This window comes from Haliotis cracherodii, unplaced genomic scaffold (assembly GCF_022045235.1).
Source record: "Haliotis cracherodii isolate W230 unplaced genomic scaffold, xgHalCrac1.p SCAF_4, whole genome shotgun sequence".
Taxonomy (NCBI): domain Eukaryota; kingdom Metazoa; phylum Mollusca; class Gastropoda; order Lepetellida; family Haliotidae; genus Haliotis; species Haliotis cracherodii.
Window position 1 is genome coordinate 3,338,482 of NW_027266297.1, and position 20,877 is coordinate 3,359,358.

At 40.3% G+C, this 20,877-nt stretch overlaps 2 protein-coding genes across 3 annotated transcripts in view; one reads left to right on the forward strand and one right to left on the reverse strand.

The window, feature by feature from the left end:
- The window catches only part of LOC139478721 (3',5'-cyclic-AMP phosphodiesterase 4C-like), a 392,248-nt gene that overhangs the window by 273,165 nt on the left and 98,206 nt on the right, over window positions 1–20,877 (reverse strand). The window lies entirely within an intron of this gene.
- On the forward strand, window positions 15,268–16,317 carry LOC139478263 (uncharacterized; the record flags this gene model as incomplete). Its single annotated transcript, XM_071260675.1, has 1 exon — window positions 15,268–16,317. A coding segment is annotated over one exon (1,050 nt), but the record flags the coding sequence as incomplete, so codon positions are not given.

Sequence of the window (20,877 nt, forward strand, 5' to 3'; positions counted from 1 at the left end):
GATCCAACCTCTCATATTTTTTAAGAAGAAACATTCTTTCCTGACATTCTTTCCATACGAAGACAAGAAGATAACTTGATAACATTTAAGCCGAATTTTTAATCGAGACATTTACTGGCAATATTGTTTTAATTTGGAACCCTGAGCTCAGCTTTTCTCAAACACATGATCATCACTATAAGGGTAACACTATTTTGCAGGGCATTATCATTTGCAGAAGCCTGAGCTCTTCAATTAACTGCCCGACGAAGGATAATGCTCTGAAAAATAGTGTTACCGTTATTATAGCTAAAATGGATGGAATTTGTTATCAAATAAAAGAAACAACAATATTGGTTTTCAAACATTTACTGCAATCAACACAAATCACAAACCCACTGTTACAAATATGGAAACGTCATAGAACAAACCAGATGACGTCACTATTCAACATGACATCACCTATCCCTATCCTATGACGTCACCTAACAACGGGCGTGATAAAGGCCCGTCGTCAAGCAATATGAGGGCATCATCAAGTTACAGTGGCCCGTTGATTTCTGATAACATGTGGGCGGTTTAATGATAATTCTATCCATTGTAGCTATAATATGGATAGTGATTCACAAACACATGTTCATGATATGGAAAGGGTTGTTGCTTTTAATATTGTACACTCGTACTCGTACAAGATTGTCCAAAACATGTGGTTTCCTGATTTACAGGGTCCAGTATGATGAGGTTTCACAGTGTACAAAATCTCTCCATAACATGGTAGATAGATATCTAGTGTTTATGTCCAGTCAGCCTTGGTCATCCCTTTAGCATGTAATTATTGATTAAAAAACTTAAGATACAAATATCTACGACCCGGAACTCCAGTCGTACAAGAAGCCAACGAATGTTTCACCCACTGAAAGTTTCCTTCCAACAAACACAACCTGCTGTTATCAGGCCACAAGGGTATAAAATGGCTATTGAAATATTTATTCGTTGGTTATAATTGGCACCCTAAATGCCTTATTGATTACCTGCAATCTACCCAATAAAGAATAATGTGTGCGATAGGCTTCTTGGATTCCAACAATGAGAGGATTTGCTCTCAGAACTGCATATTGACGTCATATTCATGAAATAAAAAACAAAAACTGCAAAAATCGATGCTTTCTCAAGGACTTTCACAAGTTTATTAAATCAATGGACATGTTCACTTTCATGTTTTTTGGCCATTTGAAAAAGTCCTTTGTCCAAAAAAGAGCAACTGGATCCGATCCCGAACAAGACAAGATGGAAACAGAGTCATCGGCCTGACAGAAGCCAATCCAGGAATCTTTAAAGGGATTGTTCAGTTTTAATTACTATCAGCCAGTTCACATCTGACGAAACAGATGTACTTTCAATAATACCAAGTTAATTTTTTGGGTACGTCACTCGGGATCCTTGTGTGATATTTTCAAAAGAGAGAGAGAGTGGGAGATGAATGAAATACGTGGATGTAATACTACAGATTATTAAAAAAACATAATTTGTATCACTGAAGAGGCGCACCTGCTGTATAACTGGTTCAGTAAGTCAACAGGATAGACATATTTCCAGTCTGCATTCCCTCTATTCCTGGTGTGGTGGAATTCACCATTGAACGTGTTTTCTCCCAGGTCACAAAAGTCAAGCTTTATGTACAGTAAACTTCAATTTCCAAATATTTCAGATATAATAGTGATATAATTGGTTGGCAGCCAGTGGTGACAGTGACAACAAATACATCCCATTATCATTAATTTCTTGACTTGTTCGAGAATCTACAGCAAAATTAAACACTGTAATATCAAATTGTTTTGAAAGAGGAGTCAAGAATGAGATGAGAGTACTCAGTGCAGTCGTGATGGAGATGTTTCTGAAGACGAAAATCTAATATTAATTTGTAATGGTCATACAGAATTTCTTTTTGAATTGCTTGTTTGATGAAAATTTTCACCCAGACTTTAATTATTTCATTTAATCACAAATTGAGGATAGTTTTATATGACCATTCATGGAAATGGGAAACAGATGCTTGATTCAATGAAGCTGGATTTCAAACCAGAGAGTCTTAAAAGACAAGAGAAATACAGAAATCAAATATTCCCAAATAGGATGTCTGTAAAAGTTAATGCCAAGCTCGGGACATATCAAGAAAACAAAAATATCCAACATCAGGGAAGACATTTGTGCACTTGTTCAGCATGTCCCACCACATCTATTAAGTGTATGATATGACATTTGGAGTTATAATAAATTCAAAGCTGACCGTGTAGTCATTAATATTTAATATACACTGAAATACCAGAGCCTTGAATGGCTTGTGTTGACGTCATGCTCCTTCTCTGTGCATGTCAAGTTTCACCATGACATACACTCTGAAAGGGCATGTCAACCAGGTGAAGGATATACAGGTACTGACAGGGGAACTGTCTTTGGCAGGAACTAGTGAGTTGAGAGTTGAGTTAGTGAGTTGAGTTGGTGAGTTGAGAGTTGAGTAAGTGAGTTGTGAGTTGAGAGTTGAGTTGGCAAGATGAGAGCTGGGTTAGTGAGATGAGAGTTGAGTTAGTGAGTTGAGAGTTGAGTTGGTGAGTTGAGTTGGTGAGTTGAGAGTTGAGAGTTGATTTAGTGAGTTGAGTTGGTGAGTTGAGAGTTGAGTAAGTGAGTTGAGAGTTGAGTTGGCAGGATGAGAGTTGGGTTAGTGAGATGAGAGTTGAGTTAGTGAGTTTAGAGTTGAGTTAGTGAGTTGAGTTGATGTGTTCAGAGTTGAGTTAGTGAGTTGAGAGTTGAGTTAGTGAGTTGTGAGTTGAGTTGGTGAGTTGAGAGTTGAGTTGGTGAGTTCAGAGAGCTGAGTTGAGAGTTGACTTAGTGAATTGAGCTGACACAGGGATTTAGTGAGTCAATATTGTTTATGATTTAAACTCTTCCCAAGCACAATCATAACAAAAGCAAAACTACACAGGAACCAAAACTGTCATCTCTGGTTGCATCTTGTTTTCTGTTGGTTGAAAGTTTTTAGTTTTCTTTGAAAGCAACTGTTTGGGGTCGGTGAAAAATAAAGCAAAAAAAAAGCTATAATCGGTAAAACTGATGAATCGTTTCTGTTTTGATGTTTGTACTTACCCGTTTTCTCAGCTAAGTATGACTAATATCGTGAACAGCCGACCTCATTGTTTACCGACCTTATCCAACTGTTGTGTAGATGCTTATACATTCCTCACGTGCATCGGCTGTAGAATTGATGGGTATGTCAGTCTCTGGTGTATTGTTAAGTGGTTAGCGAAACAATAATGAGTGAGTGAGTTAGATAATGCCGCTTGATCATTATTTCTGTTATGTCAAGGCATCCCAGTTCATGTGGGAGAAAACCTGAAGTGATGGTGAAACCCACAGGCACATGTAGAGCTAATGTCTACAAACCTAGAAACACAATCAGAGTGAACCTTGGATTAAAAACCCATGATCACAGGGTCCTGGCATGTCCAAGGGACAGAACTCTGTTCACCTTAGATGACTGGGTCACCCAGATTCCCAGGACAGGATAGAGATATCTTCCTTCCATAATAGAAACATATACATTCTAGATGTTTGCATGTTAGAAGTGTTTGCATAATGGACTTGTTTGCATGTTGGATGTATTTGCATGATACAGATTTGTTCCTTGCATGATAAATAGTTGATGAGAAACCTTTCACACTCATCCCATCTCAGAAAAGCTTAAAACCGCCCAGTCAATCCTCAACATGATATTTAAGCCCTGATTAATGCCAGTTCCCGAGGACTGTTATTTGCGAAACGAGTTCAGTCACAACCATACAGATTCATTTGTGATCAGTGTTTCTAAATCAAAGTAAGCATGCAACACACATTAACTGTCCATTCCCCTGAGTTGTGAGATCAAACTTCCCCAAACAGGCTTTCCGTCCACAGAATCACAGAGCAGAACTCCTCCGCAACCATTGGGTGCCACAGAGCAGAACTCCTCCGCAGCCATTGGGTGCCACAGAACAGAACTCCTCCGCAGCCATTGGGCGCCACAGAGCAGAACTCCTCTGCAGCCATTGGGCGCCACAGAGCAGAACTCCTCTGCAGCCATTGGGCGCCATTGGGCGCCACAGAGCAGAACTCCTCTGCAGCCATTGGGCGCCACAGAACAGAACTCCTCTGCAGCCATTGGGCGCCACAGAACAGAACTCCTCCGCAGCCATTGGGCGCCACAGAGCAGAACTCCTCCGCAGCCATTGGGTGCCACAGAACAGAACTCCTCTGCAGCCATTGGGCGCCACAGAGCAGAACTCCTCCGCAGCCATTGGGTGCCACAGAGCAGAACTCCTCCGCAGCCATTGGGTGCCACAGAGCAGAACTCCTCTGCAGCCATTGGGTGCCACAGAGCAGAACTCCTCCGAAGCCATCGGGTGCCACAGAGAACTTCAAATATATCAGGGGCGGTCGGGTAGCCTAGTGGTTAAAGCATTCGCTTGTCACGCCGAACACCCGGGTTCGATTCCTGACATGGGTGCAATGTGTGAAGCCCATTTCTGGTGTCCCCCGCCGTGATATTGCTGGAATATTGCTAAAAGTGGTGTAAAACCAAACTCACTCACTCACTCACTCACTCAAATGTATCACCCACAGGGGCAAGTGAAAAACAAGATTTCTTCCAAGCTTCTATTTCTTTTGTTTGTTGATTAATGCCAGACTCGGTAATATTCCAGCTCTATGATGGTGGTCTGTAAATAATCGAGTCTGGACCAGACAATCCAATGATTGACATCATGAGCATCAATCTACACAATTGGGATAGGATAACATGCTTCAACCAAGTCAGCGAGTCTGACCACCCGATTCCGGATCTCTTACATGTAATATTAATTCTTTACTGTAATACATCAGTCTTAACATTTATTCCCATTCAAGTGTGTTTGTTCGAAGTTGAACTTCTACTATCGATGAAATAAACCTGCCTAAAAGAGATTTTTTCATGATGGGGCAGTCTAAATGGCGCTTGTTTTTTCAGGGGGAATGAAAAAGAAATTATAACATAAACTAAGGGGATGTATCCTGTATGTGTGAAAGTGTCACTGGAACTCTCTCTTTATGATAAAGGTTCCATTATAATCAACCAATTTATTCAAGATGAAATTTTGGTTTTGCCAATTTTAAATAAATATTTCTTGCATCTGGACATATAAAGTGTTGTTTGAAATTTACTTTTTGAATAGTTTATTACTATATCTACATGCACTTTAATACCTAGAGACAAAAAGATTTAGTCTGGTGTGAAAGGAACATTTGCACTTGGCCCAGAATTTAGACTACAACCATTTGGTCCCTTAGCTGCGTAGTTTGGTTCAGGGGAGAAATAAATGAGTCATCAACTGTCACTGAACATTTAAATGTTTGCTTCCTGCTGATTGGCTAGTTCATACAGTTGTTTTAATGTTTTATTGCGTGCAAAGAGCCCAGAGAATCAGGATGTCATATCTATGAAGCAAATAGTTGGAGCATACAGTTTGTATTTACATGGTGTATTTTGTGACTGCACTGACTTTCAGTGTGTTAACTCGAACACACCTGCCAGTGACGTCACTACGAACATAATGACATCATGATATACATGTAGCCAGACAACAGGTTTTGGTTTACAAGACAGGGATGACCAATCAGATGGCATAATAGTCCCTTTTAGAAGTTGACCTCCAAGCTACGACCTAATTGTATGGGCAAGTGGAGCTAGCTTGTCTTCTACGACAGCGTGCACTCTCACAGAGCTTGTTCTGATATACACCAACATACCGGTGGAGAATATTGAATTAGCCCTCACATCCGCCCTCTGTTAATCTCCTTCTCTCACTGATCTGATTTCTCATCCCTGTTTTGTTTCATGGTGTATCCAAATCAATACAGACTCTTTTCTGTCTCCATCCATTTACAAAACACTCTTTTGTTCTCAGCATTTCAAAATATATGCCAACCTCTTTCCGGGACTACAAAGACAATGAGTTGGTCATGGCTTGGGCAGGTTGTCATTAGTGGACGTATATCAGAAGAATATAGAAACACAGTGTAAACAGCATATCTCTTTAATGTCTGAAAGCATAGCCACATACAAACAGACTGATCAATTGGTAAATAACAGTTTGGCTTCAGTCAGTAAATTACATCCACGTGAAAAAATATACATTGTTTTCAAAGTTTCAGCCACTTGTTTGTCTACACTTAAATCCAGTGGGGTACATGTTTTGTGTTGAACCGTTCATATATATCCAATCTCATTAAAATCAGATCTAAGTTCTCGCTGCTGCAGATTAAAGATCTGAGGACATCCCATTACGGGTCACGTCGGAACGACCTTTCGTGAACTTTGACCGACCACTGAAATGACTAAATATAACAATAAGTTGACATCAGCCAATTAGAAAGTAGCTTTCTCAAACACACGTCACTCATTTCAAGCTGGCGAATTTCAGACAGATGATAATTTTGACGGAATAAGTCATACTGGTCGTAACTGTCGTTCAGAAATACCCCGTGTTAATGTTTTCGAGGTTGCATGATTAGAAAACACATTCCGACTGTCACTTTCATGATCTTGTAAGCGACGCTTTGATTGGTCAGATGAAAGGTCGTCCTGACGTGAACCGTAATGGGATGTCCTCAGATCTTTGTTTAGCCATAGGGGAAGGTCGGGGTTCCATCCCCAGCCCCGTCATATTCCAAGACGTTAAAAGATGGTACTTGTTGTTACCCTGCCTGGCGCTTGGCATAACGGGGCTAAAACAAGGACTGGTTGGCTCGGAGTCAGTATACTGTGTCTGAGTGGGGTATTCTTTTCAACCTGCAGCATGGTATCTCAGAGGCTGAGTGGGCTAGCACTCTAAAATCAGCATTAGTCTGAACTAGTACAAGCAGCCACAGACACGTGGATGCACGTCGCTATATAAGTGCAATAATATTGGATGCAACAGTAAACCCAATTTTGCCTTACCTCATCATCATCATCATCAATATCATCATCATCATCATCATCATCATGTGAGCCAAGACAATCGCCATGGCAACCAGTAACCAATGGTAACAATTATAGCACACATAATATCTCCTTTCCGTTTATGTCATGGCATGGTCAATATGAGTTAGTAATATGTTCAATGCTTGTTATTTCAGGTAAATTTAGAACTTCATTCACTCTAAATATATGAATACAATAAACGACGAAGACCTGTGTAAGGTCTGAAGTCATTCTATTCTGTGTATAACATGTCAACTGTTTGCTCTGTCTCATGTGAGTGTGTATGTATCAATATTATGTATCCCATCTTATCAATGAAATTCACTGAAGAACACATTTTTTAAGTTTTTTCATTTCTGCTTTCATTTTCTCATTTTTCAAAAGTAAAATGTATAATGTCTGGTCTGAGAATGATAAATCGACAACACAGAACAAGTTGTGAAGAAACCTGACAACCGAGACTTTATCCTGTGTGGAGACACATTCATGACACAAGCGAAGTATTACTTGAAACAACTACACAATTACTTTCCACAGAGACCTGTGGGAGCAAAATCACTCCTCACCGAAATAGAACCCAGTAAAATCTAATGTGAAAAATGCATAACAAATAGTATCGGCTACCACAAGGGTCGTGAATATTCCCCCAATACCATCAAGCTGAACAAAAAGCCAATATAGTTTAATGTAGACATTTAACATTCTCGACCCATAGCACCCTATTCACAACACTCTCTTAATCTGGATAGTTCTTCAAAGACTGGTGTAAATCAAGGCCATCTTACACTTTTAGCCTTAGCTTTGATTTTCTCATTTTGACCAAAAGCTGTTGCCTTTCTTTATGAACCTGGGGAAGATATTTACTGAGTTCCAAGCCAGCAATAAATCGAAGTCAGTGTGCCATGCAGTTAGGCTGTGGTTATGCCGTGGGTCTCTACATTGCTAACGTCCCATCTCCACCATCCAATCATTTCCACACTAAATCTCGGTTTTCCTGGTCAAATGAGACCGTGCCTTAAGTTGGCGCTCTGACCTTTGTCTCCAAACTAGTTTCCAAATTTATTACGGCAAATATTTAGCTTCTGTGGCCAAACAAATAACATAGCCCTAGTCCATGGTTGTCCAGTTCTGTACGAGACTTGTAATAAAGTCCCCCAGTAATTGGGTGTGCTGGAAATGAACGAGCTAATTTACCATTCTCTGACAGGCTCTAATGTGTATTGGAGCAGGCATACACTCTGGTCGGGACTGCACTCATTCTTACAGAATAAACCTTTCAGCACTTCAATATTCAAAACATATTCTTTTACGGTTAAAACATTAGACAAGTTAGTTTAGCATGCGAACAGTTTTCAATTTTGTAGACTTTTTCTTTATAGCCATTGAGTTGAGTGTAATGTCACTTTAAATAATAAAAATAGGTTTGTCATGTCAGATTAATGGGGGTATTGATACAGGTCTTACCACTTTGGTAAAACAGGTATGGTTCTAACATCAACAATAATAATCAGGGTGACTCTGTAATCTTAACCCATGATCACCGGATCCTGGCACTCTTAAGGGATGTAACTTTGAAAATCAAATTCCAGGACATTAGATGACTTGGCCGTCTGTGCCTTCACAAACAAATAAGTACTATTAGAAGTAGTTCCCTGGTCAGTAATATTTAGAGTTTAAACAAATGTGAATCTCTGATAATCAGATCCTAGTACAGCTAAGGCACTGACCTCTACACACTGAATTCTGAATATGGTTTTACGCCACTTTTAGCAATATTCCAGCAATATCACAGTGGGGGACACCATGTCGGGAATAAATAGAGAATCTCATCCGAGTGACTTTTGATATCAAATATATCAAAGAGATATCATTCCGAGGCTTGCCGAGACGAGAAGTTTTTTCACTTTTATCAAGTTTTTTTATCATCCAACATCAACATCATTCATTTATCATCCAACATCATTCTTCCAACTTTTTCAGTTTGTAGACAGTAATATGCAGTGTCTTAAGTGTAGAAAGTTCTGCTAGCAGCTTCAGTAGCAGAGCCATTAGTGATGTCAATATTGATCTACAGTGTAGCTATCGCTTGATCTCATCCCTCTCCTGTGGTAGCCAGTTTTGGAGGATAAAATGCGGGCTAAGTCGAGCAAACGCTTTAAGCACTTGGCTACCCCACTGCCCCCATCATTTGAAATAGAATCATGAAATGTTGTGATTATTAATTCCTGAAGATGGCTGCGTGTGTACTAATACTTCTAAAGTGAAAACAAGCCATTCTACAGACAGGGAATATTACTTACAGTCATGATAACATGGCACAGTATGCCTTTCAAGAAACATCCGTATTGTTACCATAAGCATCCTCCATGAGTTTTTATCACATGGATACAATACAGTGTTGGCAGTCGGCAGGCAGTCTTCAAAGATAACATAGTGGGACAAATAAGATTAAAATTAAACCATCTTAATTCATTTTATGATTTGGTGTTGGCCTTTCCAGAAAGCTAGAAAAAATATAGTTTCACATTGACACCTTTATAAAAAAAATTGTATAGGAAGCTTAAATTAAATTATAATATTATTGTAATGTCTTCTGTTCTTTCATACTGCATAGAAATAGCTGACGAATTGCTCCTCATGTAATTTCCAATATTGTGGCGTTGGTCATGGAAAACTTAACACACTCAATCATAAAGCAGAACCATGTTCAATGTGGAATGTACCGATCAAATCCTTTCAACTTTTACATTCTTTTCCTAATAAACATAATGCCATTTATGGCAGATATTAGGCTAACGACACACCATCTGGAACAAGAAACTAAGGTGTGCCATGTCATCCTTTGAATTTCAACCTCAACACACAGATGTCAGAGTCAGTCATATTCAATCAGCCAAGATCATAGGTTATTACTAACACTTCCTGAAAAGCCAATCTAATATGCCATACACATATCGATCCTGAAACAGACATTTGGAATCATGCTAAGTTGCAATTCCTCTTAAAGCCTGAAAACATCCATTTGCATCCACATGGTAATGACTTGCAAATCAAATACAACTATTTCACGCAAAAATGGCCCCAATGTGCACTGCACTGTGGTAATGAATGCAGATCAAGTATGCAGGATAATAGCAGTATTTCAATCTTCAATATTTTCTTCCTCATTTGTTCCTCTTCTGCAGACTGATTAATAACCATGAAAAGCAATATTTCATGCTTAATTTCTTTTTTAGGACTTAAAACACACAACTCTGGCATGCCACTTGTGATATAATGGAATTTGAATTTGATCATCAAGACAGGTTGAAGTCTCTGAACCATTTCTTGTTTTATGTTTTTTCGGTAAAAATATCCATGATATTTAGGTTAGTGTCATCTTACAATAAATAATACTTCTGTAGTTCTGCCAGTAAGCCAGGCAACATCATACAGCTAGCAAACCAGGCAACATAAGCCAGGCTACATCATACAGCTAGCAAACCAGGCAACATAAGCCAGGCAACATCATACAGCTAGCAAGCCAAGTACCTCATACAGCTAGCAATCCAGGCAACATCATACAGGGGGCAAGCCAGGCAACATCATACAGCTAGCAAGCCAGGCTACATCAGCCAGGCAACATCATACAGCTAGCAATCCAGGCAACATCATACAGGGGGCAAGCCAGGCTACATCATACAGCTAGCAAGCCAGGCTACATCAGCCAGGCAACATCATACAGGTGGCAAGCCAGGCTACATCATACAGCTAGCAAGCCAGGCAACATCATACAGGGGGCAAGCCAGGCTACATAAGCCAGGCTACATCATACAGCTAGCAAGCTAGGCTACATCATACAGCTAGCAAGCAAGGCTACATCATACAGCCGACAAGCCAGGCTACATCATACAGCTGACAAGCAAGGCTACATCATACAGCTGACAAGCAACGCTACATCATACAGCTGACAAGCAAGGCTACATCATACAGCCGACAAGCAAGGCTACATCATACAGCTGACAAGCAAGGCTACATCATACAGCTGACAAGCAAGGCTACATCATACAGCTGACAAGCAAGGCTACATCATACAGCTAGCAAGGAAGGCTACATCATACAGCTAGCAAGGCAGGCTACGTGTACCAGCTCTTCACACCATACAGTCTGCAAGCTACAGGTCTCCTCTATACCATACACACCAGACACAACAGGACTCCAGATCAATAGGAAGGGGTGCCGACATTTTCAGAGTCGAAGCAACTTTACCCTGTCACTCTCCTGATGCTATCAGAGTCAGACAATGACAAAAAAAACACCAGCATATCCCCTTTATTCAATTACACAAATGTTTTATTCCCTCACAGACGCCTGGCAGTCATGTACACAACTCACCGGGCTTCTCTGATCAATCAACCATCAGATGAAATTACACGAAAAAACATGTCTTTCCTGCTGTGCAGCAACCACTGTCCATGAATTACTTCTTCTTGGACAAGTGAAATTATTTCATAGGCTAGATACCCACAGTTGAAAATACCATTAACTTGCCAATCACGTTCATGAGAATGGTAAAGTGGGGAAAATACATCTCAACGACCTAGCTGACGTCATGTTCAACCATGTTGCCATAGTCACGGAAAACTGCTGCTTTGGTTTCACGATCTGTCTGAACACAGAGATAGTGTTCCATCTGAGCCAGACATTTCCTTGTGCACATATTTCTGCTGCAAACTCAGGCAGGTTTCCAATTCTGATATCAAATACCTCTAAAAGCCAGAGGACATGGTGCCAGAGCTCCTTTTGTGGAAACAGCAGAGTCAAGAAGGAGATGGCTTTTTCACCTCACGGGTTAAACTGTCTACTCCCATCACAAACTATTCCACTAAAGGACAGAACTTTATGAAATCAATACCTGGTTCCCTTAAGGGAAGCCCCGTGCTCAGAGAACATGTTCTGGCAGAATATAGCATCAAATCCTCTAATAAAGTGATTCCTACTAGATGTGGTCCCATGCCAATATCGTCCCAATAGACAATTAAATAGTAGTTGCAGACACGGAAATTCAATCGTGATAGGGAATTTACTATCACCGAAACCCCCAAGGTGACAGACGAACTTGTTCGATCTTGTAAATGTCGTTTGAGTGGCATGCTGTATTTTGGTACAATGGGTGACTCCTAAACTGTCATTGAGAAAAAATTGATTACTTCATACTGGTTCTCTATGTCGAGTTTCTCTAATTTGGGGGAATGCTGTGTCAATGTGAGGATCAAGTATACGCTATCTGATCTGATCTAGTTGTATCCAAGAACATTGCATAATCACCTTGATGAATGCAATTACCATCAAACTCTGTTGGGATCATACACTTAAGAATTGGTTAGTTCGATAGGTTTGATATCTCAATACAGAATTCACAGGAAAGTGACTGTCAACCAGCCCTCCAAAGTCTCGTCTGAGGCATTTTCATTAATTGTTTGAACTCATTTAAGTTCATGGACTAAATTCTTCAGCACACGCCCTCAGAACCAATAAGGTCACAATTTAAACAGATTTTGGTTCATAGATTATTTAAAACACATTAAACTTATCACGTTCAACTAGCCTTTCTCAGTCCCGACCATGGCATTTTCATAAATTGTTTGAATTTCAAACACACTTAAGCACATAGTTTATATTCTTAAGAACATTCTTTCAAAACCAACTAGGCCAGATTTGTTTTAACTCTTGTTTTACAGATTACCAAAAAAAGAAACTCCACTTCTAATTATTAAAGAGACAACAGAATCTGTAGCCCAATTAAAAAACATCTTGTGATATATAGAAAACTATGTTCATAACGAATATGCTTATAACGAACTGACGGATATAACAAACTTATTTTATGGTCCCATTTACTGTATATATGCAGTGTGTATGCTTTTAATGAACTATGGTTATAACAAACAGAATTAGTGGTTCCTTTGAGTTCATTATAACCACAGTTTACTGTGTATTGAAAGTTAAATTATCATATATATCATAGATTTAAAACAAAAATCATAACTTGCACCGATGTCCAGTACACCTGAGCTTGAGCTGAAACAATTCATTCCTATTCAGAACCCAAGGATTTTTCCAGAATTTGTGTCATAAAATCGGCAGTGTGTTGAGGTTTCGACCACATTGCCGTTTGCTCTTCACAATATTGGCAGACCCTAAAACATTCATGGGGACAATCTCTTCTAATTATCATTGATGAAATAGTTATGTAACCCCAGCAAGATTCCGACTACCCCCTGCCTGTAACTCCTTCAACATGCCATCTCGAGACCAAGGGTCACAGAAGTCAAGTCACAGAAACTAAACCCAATCAACATTCGCGTCCTGCCCATCCTGGTCAGAGAGACTGGACACTTGACATCCTTTGTCCACTCTCTGGTCACAAGGCCACTCAGAGTCTGCTGATTCCCTGTAGATTTAATGGTCATAACCTCACACAATAGTGGCGCCGATGGCCAAACGGTCTCCTTAATTGCTTCCAGCAAAGGTTGGCGCCAGTATCATTAGGAAGGGTAATAATTGGTCTTGTTGCATAATGGTGCTGGGCATACATAGTCTATGGAAAATCCTACCTCAGCAATGAGCACTGATTCAATGTCCGTGAAAAGTAATTGATAGATATAACCTAGTTTGACAGCAGATACTTTGCATATATCTTGACACCAACTATCCATAACTCCAGTCTAGACTGTCTTAAAGAGGCTTCAGATCCAACCCTGGGACATTTAGCAAAATGATGTAGGTAAATTTACCCAGGGCTTCGATAATTTATATGTCTAAATCAGACCCTGTAATACTGTATACTGATCCGATGCATTACCTTCTAATAGAGAAAACTTTGGAAAACTGCGTACTAAAGACCTGAAAAAAAAGCAAAAACACATCTGGACCCCAACTATAATATTCATTGGAAAATTTACTGTCAAATCCAAAATCATCTCACAACAAATATGTTTAAAAATCATTTGGACAAGAACCATAATATTCATTGGAAACATTTATGTCAAATCCCAATTCCTTTCGGAAGAACTATGGTTGTCTCACCAATTGGCACCAATAACTTGCTGCCGGGAAATATGGTTAAACTGCAGATGATGCAACAGTCTTCTGAGAAATCAGTTTGATTCATCACAAGACCTCCACATACCAGCGAGAGCTCTGCAAACTCTCCTGGCCATGAATGAGCAACTGCCACTTAGACAAGCATTGTAACATAAAAGTAGGTATGTTCTCTGATCTGATTGGTTAAAAAGTGTTGTCGAATGAGCATAACATCGCTGAATTTTTGGGGTCTCATCACCGTGTATGTATACATTAATTAATGGAACTATTTTTGAAATCATCAACATGGAGGAACAGATGGAAATTTACCCTGACTTCCACATCGGAGATTTCGATGAAATAATGAGTGATTGGGACGACGAGACATTTTCAGAGATAATTCAAGAATTTGAAGGTAAATGAAATTTACCTATTTTCATTAATTACCCAATCATAATCATAAATGATGTAGTTTTCTTGGGCTTGGCCAAAGGGAAAAGAAAAGAAAATCATTTTTTAACAGAGTAAAAACATTTATTGCAACTCTATAATAGTTATGACTTTCATACACCCACCTAATTTTGTTATTATTATTACTCACAACAGCTGTTGAAGCTGAAAACCTTTCTGAGATGGCCCCTGAACTAGAAAATACAGCCAGCGTTTCAGTAGAGCCAAAAGTTCAAGCGTCCAGTGACCGCTTCGCGTCCCTTGATGCAAATGCAGTACAGGACATCGTGGATGGGAACCTCTCCAAATCTACTGGGCGTAATACTTCCTGGGGAGTTAAAATATTTCGACGTAAGCCATTGAAACATAAAAGAATACAAATACACATACCTAAAATTCCTACGCAGATTCGATCAACATCAGCGAGAGTTACCTCCCTTACACCATTGCCATGATAGCAATGTAAAGCGTGACCAATGTGTCATCGCAAAAATTGGCAATAATATAACGAGATTAATCAAAATCTTAACGTAAATTAAATATTTCGTTTTGTAAGATTTGAGATATATTATGCTAAATGGATATACGGAAATTTCATTTAAACACGACGCCGTAATAGGACTAATAACAAATTACTCCCACTTACTGTCACATTTGTACCCTGAACAAGGCAATCTTTTTCACTTCCAGAATGGCTTGGTTTCCGAGGTTTTGAACCCAAGTTCGAAGAGCTTTCTGCTTCTCAACTGAATGAGAGACTGAGGTTCTTTTATGCCGAAGTCAGAAATGCTGAGGGAGATCTTTACTCAAAATCGAGTTTTGTTGGGTTGCGTGCTGCCATACACAGGCACATCAGGGGACCGCCATTTGAGCGCAGCATAAACATTATCCAAGACCGGGAATTTCACACTGCAAACAATGTTTTTCTGTCCATGATAAAAAAACTCAAGCGCGATGGCCTTGACCAGACAACACATCATGCTGCTATCCCCGAGAATGATTTAAAAAAAATTCGTGAAAGTTTGGATACGGAAACTCCTTCCGGCTTGCTTCGTAAAGTGTGGTTCGACCTTACACTCGGTTTCGCTCGTCGTGGTAAAGAAAACCAAAGGGAATTAACAGCATCTTCCTTTCGTGTATCCACCGATGAACAGGGGTTTGAGTTCATTGAAATGACACACTCCGAAGTCACAAAAAATCACAGGGGGGACCTCAAAGACTCAAATGGGCCCAACAAACGCATTTATGCAACATCGGATCAATTCTGTCCTGTACTTTCATTAAAAAAATACATGTCTCTCCTCAATCCCAACAATGGTGCTTTTTACCAGGCTCCCAAGAGACGAGTCCACGTCGACGACACCGAATGGTACACCACGAGGCCAGTTGGTGTAAATGTCATTGGCAACATGATGAAGGAAATTTCTACCAACGCTGGCCTCAAAGTGTATACAAACCATTGTCTTCGGGCAACTGCCATCACTTTGCTGTCAAACGCAGGCATTGAAAATTGCGAGATTTGCAAAATTACCGGCCACAAAACCGATGAATCGTTGAAGTCGTATTCCATTGACTCGAGCTCGGCTCAAAAACGACATTATTCGAACATTCTTCAGGGACAGCAGCAGCTCGCTAACGAACGTAATTTGGTACCTGTCCAAGATACAAATATCCTGCCACTGTCCACTGCTCCCGTGAATAACTTCCAGGTTAATTCTTCTGCTAATTCCCATGGTCTCTTTCACATATGTAATTCCACTGTGACAGTAAACAACTTTTTCCATCCCAGCTAAGCTGCATATCTAAAATCTCGCACATGTTTGACCTCTCTTGTCACTACCTCAGCGAGTTGACGCTTTCTTGTATAGGGGCCAAACAGTATGTACGGCTTTTCTAATTTTGATTATTTGTATTTTATAGATACGCATAATTACAAATTACAAGTAAGATGAGGAACTGTGATAAAGAATTGAATTTGTGATATTTCCTGTTGTTTGTTTATTTTCTGAGAAATGGGCTTGAACATGTGGCCACCCCTTTCGTAAAATGAACCATCATTATTGGAGTACCTCGAAACCGTTGATCGGTTTCGCGGCACCCCATATCATGCATCTTTTCGAAGGTGAGCACGAGGAGACGTATTACTAACGACAGTCTTGTTGTGTCATGCGCTCAGTAAATTAGTTCCTCCTAAATATCGATTTAATTAACGTTCATGTTACAATGTCGATAAATATTTCGTTTTGTAAGATTTGCGTGATGTTATGCTGAATGGATGTACGGAAATTTTTCATTTGAACACTCCGCCTTACGGCGTCGTGTTCAAATGAAATTTCCGTACATCCATTCAGCATAACATCACGCAAATCTTACAAAACGAAATATTTATCTCCTAATTAAAACACCCACAAGAAAAATTTACATGACTCTACAACTGTTTTACAAGTCTAGCTTTATTGCCCACTTACCAATTACACCTTCATTTGTTTGGAAGTAGAGCTAGCAGGGCGAGTTGAAGGCACACCTACTTGTCAATGAGCTTGTGCAAATTAGCACACAGCGTAATAGAATATGTATGGCCTCAAGACTATAGCGCATAATTCAACCCATGCTCAGCTCCACAGTTCCGTGTCTCTCGACTCAGCAGCTTACCAAAATACTACCTTGGAATTTGATTTTGCCACGTATAGGATAATCAGACCCTCTAGAATTTTTTCAGGCGATGTAATTGTAAAGTGACTTGGGCAATGCCCTCTGAGACTACAGCAATAGGCTGTCCACTGAATCCTGACGGTGCAATCTGACCCTGATTTGGATGTAATTATGAGGTAGTGGGATCAGGGGACATGAAAATTGATATTTACTTTCTTTACACATGTAAGTATGTGCCAGCGAAGGACATTCAAATAGCTACGAGGGCCACCTCCTCTGGGATTCAAAATCAATGAACATTTACATGTAAAGTATCTGAGTCAAAAAAGTCAAAACTTGCCATTTAACTTTTTTGTCTTCAAGAACATCTCAGGAAGATGTGCTATAGATTGACCCCATGACATTTGCAAACTGCAGACTTCTAGATTGCAATTTAATTACTCCTTTCAAATAGGAGGCATGATCAAGTGCTCCCAGAAAGTATTTGCAGTTTCTTTTATTTTTGAAATGGGCAAAGTCATTGATGCATGGATACATCTCCACATGATTACAGTCTGACAACCATTTGAAATCACAGGACATCGTGAATGTTGTTAAGACACCATTACATGGAGGATCTGGGGAACTTGTGCTGGTTTCAAATTACTTGAGGTTCATTTGTAGATCAAACATATGCTCTTCCAAGAACCAGCTGATAGAGTTGTCGTCAGCCATCACTTCAGATCAGTTTCAACCTGTTTCTATAAACATTATAGATCCAATTTACTTCTATCTACCCATCAAATTCACATATGTTGAATACAAACTTTATTGTGTTTTATTTGCATCTATTGTCACAAAACACAATATGTAGATACAGTCAATAAAAAACTGCTAAACAGACTGAAACAAGATTGGTGTGAACATGGCATCTCGGGACAATAGGCCAGGCATTCCACGTGCAACGGAAGAATCGGTTTCCATTCAACAGGGGGTTGTGGCGGAGCATGATGTTGAGCAGGTGGAGTTCATGCCCGCTGATGGGATTAACCTCCTTGGTTATGTGGACAAAGCCTCCGACCTCAGATCAGAAGGTCCTGTGTTCGAATCCGTGTCACGGAAGGTTGTCACAGAACTCGAAATTGTTATGGCCGATACAAATCAAAGTAAATATGTGTCATGTGACTTCAGAAAGACCAATATTGACCAGATATCAATTTAAATTTGGACATAAGTGAAAGAATTGTTTTTTAATTACAACTTGAAGTATATTGTATTTATACAATGGCATGTCTGGTTAATGGAGAAGGGAAGTGATTTATACTGACACAGGTTGCAGACCTATGATTGCAGGGATATAAAAATGCCAGGAAATAAACATGAAAATAATAATTTACCCTCAGGTTTTAAAAATAAATTGTACTGAGAAACAAATTGTTCAGCTCCTTTCAAAGAAAATATAATTGAAGCTGTGACTGAAAACATAATGTCTCATGCAAGTGAACATACTCACAGACAAAAGTTTCTGGGATAAAATGAATTTATAAATCATCATGACAATTTACCACTTTGGTTGTGACAATCCAAGAACCCTAATCAGGGTGATTGTGGGATTCAACACCTTGATTGCAGCATTCTGGCATAACTGAGGCACACCAATATCCTGACCTGACAAAGGGAAGTAACACAGCAAACTGCAGAATCTAAGACCACAGGAAACCATTCAATGAAGCGATTTTAGTGCTTTGATGATTATAAGTCACATACTTCAACATAATCTCATTATAATCAGATCTCAGTGCTCCCTACTGCTACACAAAGATCTGATAACATCCTGTTAGGTCACCAATGAAATAGCTAACAGGAAGTCACCATTAGCCTATCAGAAAGGAGCTTTCTCTCGCTTTATGGCACGAGTTTCAAAATGGAGACTTAGATTACAAACTATGCTTAAAAAATTCTCTCTGCCAAAAGAAAGGCGAACCATAGATTCATATATAGGGAAGTATGTATGTTAAGAAGAGATGTTTCCAATGTGTACGAATTAATGACAAAACTAACAATCAGTCAAGTGTTACCACAGTGTCCTTATTCTTATCACAATATGCTGCACATTTCCAAACTTTACACGCTAACCCTGTCTTAGACAAATGGTGCATCTCCAGTCATAGATCTGTGACATCACATGCATTCGGAGCATCGGATCACACAACATATCAGCATATTCATTTGTGCATCAAACCAATCTAATATCTCTTGAATGTGAGTAATTCTTCATGCCCCTGTTGTTTTGGGGGTTTTTTCTCTGTTAAATAAACTTTAAATCCTATTTCACTCTTTGTGTCTTATCTGTAATAAGAATTGGTAACCCGGTCTGGAGCCTCCTAGAACATAAAGACATAAGAATACTGCCCAGGGGAGACGAGAACACAACGCTAAAGCACCGCAGTAAAACATCAGACCTTTTGTCAACTATTTTTATAGTTCTACTGTCACTGGGCACCTTTTACAGGCTTTAGAGGGCGCCTAATACAGATTTAACCAACATGTATAGTATTCGCTTTTCTTTTGTCGGTAGGTATATTTTGACAAAGTTCTCAATTCAAAATTTCAAAAGTGAACTCAAGCCAAGCCACCCCATGCCACGTGTAATTCTCTTCCATACCATGTTACAGTGGGTCACAATGTACCACCAAGGCAAGCCACGCCACGCCACGCCACGCCATGCCATGCCACGCCACGCCACGCCATACCACGCCTCAACACGCCACGTGTAATTCTCTTCCATACCATGTTACAGTGGGTCACAATGTACCACCACGCCACGCCACGCCACGCCACGCCACGCCACGCCACACCACGCCTCAACACGCCACGTGTAATTCTCTTCCATACCATGTTACAGTGGGTCACAATGTACCACCATGGCAAGCCACGCCACGGCACGCCAAGCCACACCACGCCACGCCACGCCACGCCACGCCACACCACGCCTCAACACGCCACGTGTAATTCTCTTCATTACCATGTTACAGTGGGTCACAATGTACCACCATGCCACGCCTCGCCACGCCACGCCACGCCACGCCACGCCACGCCACGCCACGCCACGCCTCGCCACGCCACGTGTAATTCTCTTCATTACCATGTTACAGTGGGTCACAATGTACCACCAAGGCAAGCCACGCCACGCCACACCACGCCACGCCTCGCCACGCCTCGCCACGCCTCAACACGCCACGTGTAATTCTCTTCATTACCATGTTACAGTGGGTCACAATGTACCACCAAGGCAAGCCACGCCACGCCACGCCACGCCACGTAATTCTCTTCATTACCATGTTACAGTGGGTCACAATGTACCACCAAGGCAAGCCACGCCACGCCACGCCACGCCACGTGTAATTCTCTTCATTACCATGTTACAGTGGGTCACAATGTACCACCAAGGCAAGCTAGAAGCTTCCATAGACCCGCAAATATATACTCCAGACAATGCCACCAAATTACACAATCACAAGAATCATGCAAGAAGTTGGAGAGGCCAAATTCCCTAAAGGATCCTCGATAAATAATGATATCATTTCATCCTCAGTGTAGTAGGCAGTTCACTCCAAACAGGCGGGAGCAAATTGATCAGACAGGCGGGTGTCACTTTGAAGAGATGAAAGGGAAACAACTAACTTTTTCCTTGATCTAAATGCATTACTTTAACACTTAAA